Raw genomic sequence first — 3,097 nt, 5'->3', positions numbered from 1 at the left:
AAAAAGATCTCATCTTCTTTACTTTCTTTGTTTCCTTTGCTGACAGCAGTAAATGTGATGACTTGTGGTGCTGACATTAGATCTATGTGCAGTTTTTCTTCATCCTTACATGGTAAATAGTAGAAGTGATGTTTCTTTGTGTGTTCAATGAGCTTTACTTTAGTGGGAGAGACGTTTGCTCAGCGACTCTGTTCTAAACCCAGCTGGACAGTCTGATTGTTTTTATTATGTCCGTTAAGTTTCTGAGTGGATCTCCTGCACATCTGTCCCAAACAAACCGGCAAATAAAAGTTAAAAAGTAAAAAATGCTGCATTTTGTTTTAAGCTCATGTTTACAATCATGAAAAAAAGGTTTTATGTATCAGAACATAAGAAAGATTTTAATCTCTAAAATGAGTCAAATCTAAGCTCAAATGTAAAAAACAATAACTAAAACAAAATGGAAAGGTTTTAGTCAGTTTGCTGCTCTGGAGCAGACAGGTGTGTGTTAACACAATGCCAAGATGGAAAGACATCAGCAATGACCTTAGAGAAGCAGCTGTTGCTGCTCATTAATCTGGGAAGGGTCAAAGGTCATTTCCAACCTATTTTCAGTCCATCTTTCTACAGAGAGGAAGATTATTCACAAGTGGGAGTGTTTAGTACAATGTTTAGAGTAATGAGCTCCGTCTCAGACTCTACAGGCCTCAGTCAGCAGGTTAAAGGTCAAAGGTCATGACAGGACAATTAGACGGCAGCAGAAAACCTCTTCTCTGTAAAAGCAACATGCCAGCATGACTGTCCAAAGTACAGATGATTGCCCAGAATGCACAGCAGCATGTTTGGAGAAAACCAAACACAGCAGATCAGCACAAACACCTCATCCCAGCTGTCAGCACGGAGGTGGAGGGCTGATGGTTTGGGTTCCCTGCAGTCACTGAGTCGACCATGAACTCCTCTGTGGACCAAAGGACTCTGGAGTCAAATCTATCTGGAGACATCTGTCCTACAGCTGAGGATTGGTCATGGTCTTGTTTAATAAACAGTGGCAGAGTAGAATCTGTTGTCATTTTGTTCACTTAAAGTTAGATTTAAAAAAAAAAAATCTTTAAAACATGATAAAGACCAGATAAGTTGAATTAAGTCCTGATATGTAAAACCCCAGAAGGTGGATTATATTTCCATGATTGTACATGAGATGACATATTTTCATCCTGATGGGGATGGTAAAAACCTTGTCCGTCTGTATTTTGGTTATTATTTGCATCCCTGACATTAAAACAAAGTGTTCAGTTGACCCAAACGTCTGCGTCACATCTACACATATTTGACACAACTTCTGTTCTTCTGCATATTAACCTTTTCATTTACAACATTACAGGACCCCACTGGGGCCTTCCAAGTCCAGGTCTTCCAAGTCTACTCGGCCTCTTGCAGCAAAGAGAGGTAGATGTTGGACTGAAGGAAGCGTGGGTAACAGTCTGTGTCCAGCAGAGAGTAGATCCGCTTCTGTGCGTGCTGTAATGAGGTGCGGGAGGGAGCCTGCAGCAGCTGGAGGGTCAAATCTCTGGTCTTACTGTCCAGGTTCACCTGAAACAATGCAACACAGAAAAGACATAACTTTCAGTCAAACAGCAGCTCTAAAACCAACTCTGTGTCAGATCTGAAAGAATAAAAAATATATTTTATTAGTTTTAAACACCAAAAAGAATGAGACCATGATTATAGCTCCTCCTGATCTAGATACAGAAATCAGTCAGGCTCTTGCTTCTTTTTGCCCAACTCTGAAGTCCAGCATTCGAAATCTTGGCGTAATATTCAATTAATTTCTTGGCTTTGACTCCCATGTAAAATCTCTCTCGTTCTTCATTCCTTTATTCAAGCAACATTTCTAAATTGCAACATACGGTCTCTCCTGCTGAACTGGAAAGAATAATCCGTGCATTTGTGTCATCACGTTTAGACTATTGCAAGGTCCTGTTTACTGGTTTGAATAAATCATCTCTTTCACGCCTCCAAGCCATACAAAATGCTGCAGCCAGACTACTGACGCCTTCTAGCAAGCGAGCTCACACTGCCCCCATTTTATATTCTTTACATTGGCTACCAGTAGATTTTAGGATTCGTTTTAAAATTCTTACACTAAAATTCAGAGCACTAAACAGTCAGGCCTCAGATTACGTATGTCATTTTCTTACTAAATCTACTGCTGCTCACAGTCCTCGCTCAGGTGCTCATGATCTTTAATTGTTCCACGCACAGGACTGGAGGTGGTCTGAGCCTTTCAGTCCGCGGCACCAAGGCTGTGGAACAGTCTCCCTCTGCAGCTACGTTTAGTTGACTCTGTGGACTTAAAAACTTTCTTGTTGAAACAGGCTTTCTGTTGAATGTTTTATTTTGATTGTCTTATTTTACCTTTGAATTGGCATTTGCTTTTAAGTGTTAGTTATTTCATTGTTTTTGTTTTTTTGTATGGTGCCCTGTGATAGTTTTATCTGTGAAAGGTGCTTAATAAATACACTTCACTTACTTATTTTGTACAAAATAAAAACAATGCAGCTTTAAACATTAAAAAAAGACAAGTGTTCTGGATTTGTTCTTGTAGATTTACTTGGTGTTCTCAGATGGCTAATTACACTCCTGATCAAAATCTTAAGACCAGTCAAAAAATTACAAGAATTTGCATTTTGCACTATTGGATCTTAAGAAGGTTCTAAGTAGAGCTTCACAATGTTAAAAGAAGAAATCAGCGTAAGAGACAAAATTTTTTGAGCGGGGAATTAATTGAAAACTGCATTTACACTCAAACATTATTTTTTTCAGCTGATCAAAAGTTTAAGACCATAGCTCAAAAAAAAATCTGAAAACCCCCTAAAACAGAAATCAAAGTGTCAAAAAAAAGGACTCAGTAATGAGTAGCTCCACCATTCTTGTTGATGACTTCAATTGTTTAGGCATGCTTGATACCAGTGTTTCCACGAGGCTAGTGGGAACGTTGCTCCAAGTGTTGAAGATGGCTTCATGAAGGGCATCCACTGTCTGGAACTGATGTCCATTTTTGTAAACTTCCCTTGCCATCCATCCCCAAATGTTCTCAATTGGGTTTAGATCCAGGGAA

At 39.2% G+C, this 3,097-nt stretch overlaps 1 protein-coding gene across 1 annotated transcript in view; it reads right to left on the bottom strand.

The window, feature by feature from the left end:
* Positions 1-1,199: 1,199 nt before the first annotated feature.
* si:ch211-152p11.4 (regulator of G-protein signaling 1) overlaps positions 1,200-3,097 on the bottom strand; it is a 14,186-nt gene continuing 12,288 nt past the window's right edge. The window contains exon 6 of the mRNA XM_017437439.3: positions 1,200-1,569. Coding sequence (XP_017292928.1) covers positions 1,399-1,569 — 171 coding nt within the window. The 3' untranslated portion in view covers positions 1,200-1,398. The remainder of the gene's footprint in view (positions 1,570-3,097) is intronic.

Source organism: Kryptolebias marmoratus, linkage group LG5 (genome assembly GCF_001649575.2).
Source record: "Kryptolebias marmoratus isolate JLee-2015 linkage group LG5, ASM164957v2, whole genome shotgun sequence".
NCBI classification, from domain to species: Eukaryota; Metazoa; Chordata; class Actinopteri; order Cyprinodontiformes; family Rivulidae; genus Kryptolebias; species Kryptolebias marmoratus.
The sequence above is the reverse complement of the archived record's forward strand: the minus strand, read 5'-3'. Positions and strand labels throughout refer to the sequence as shown.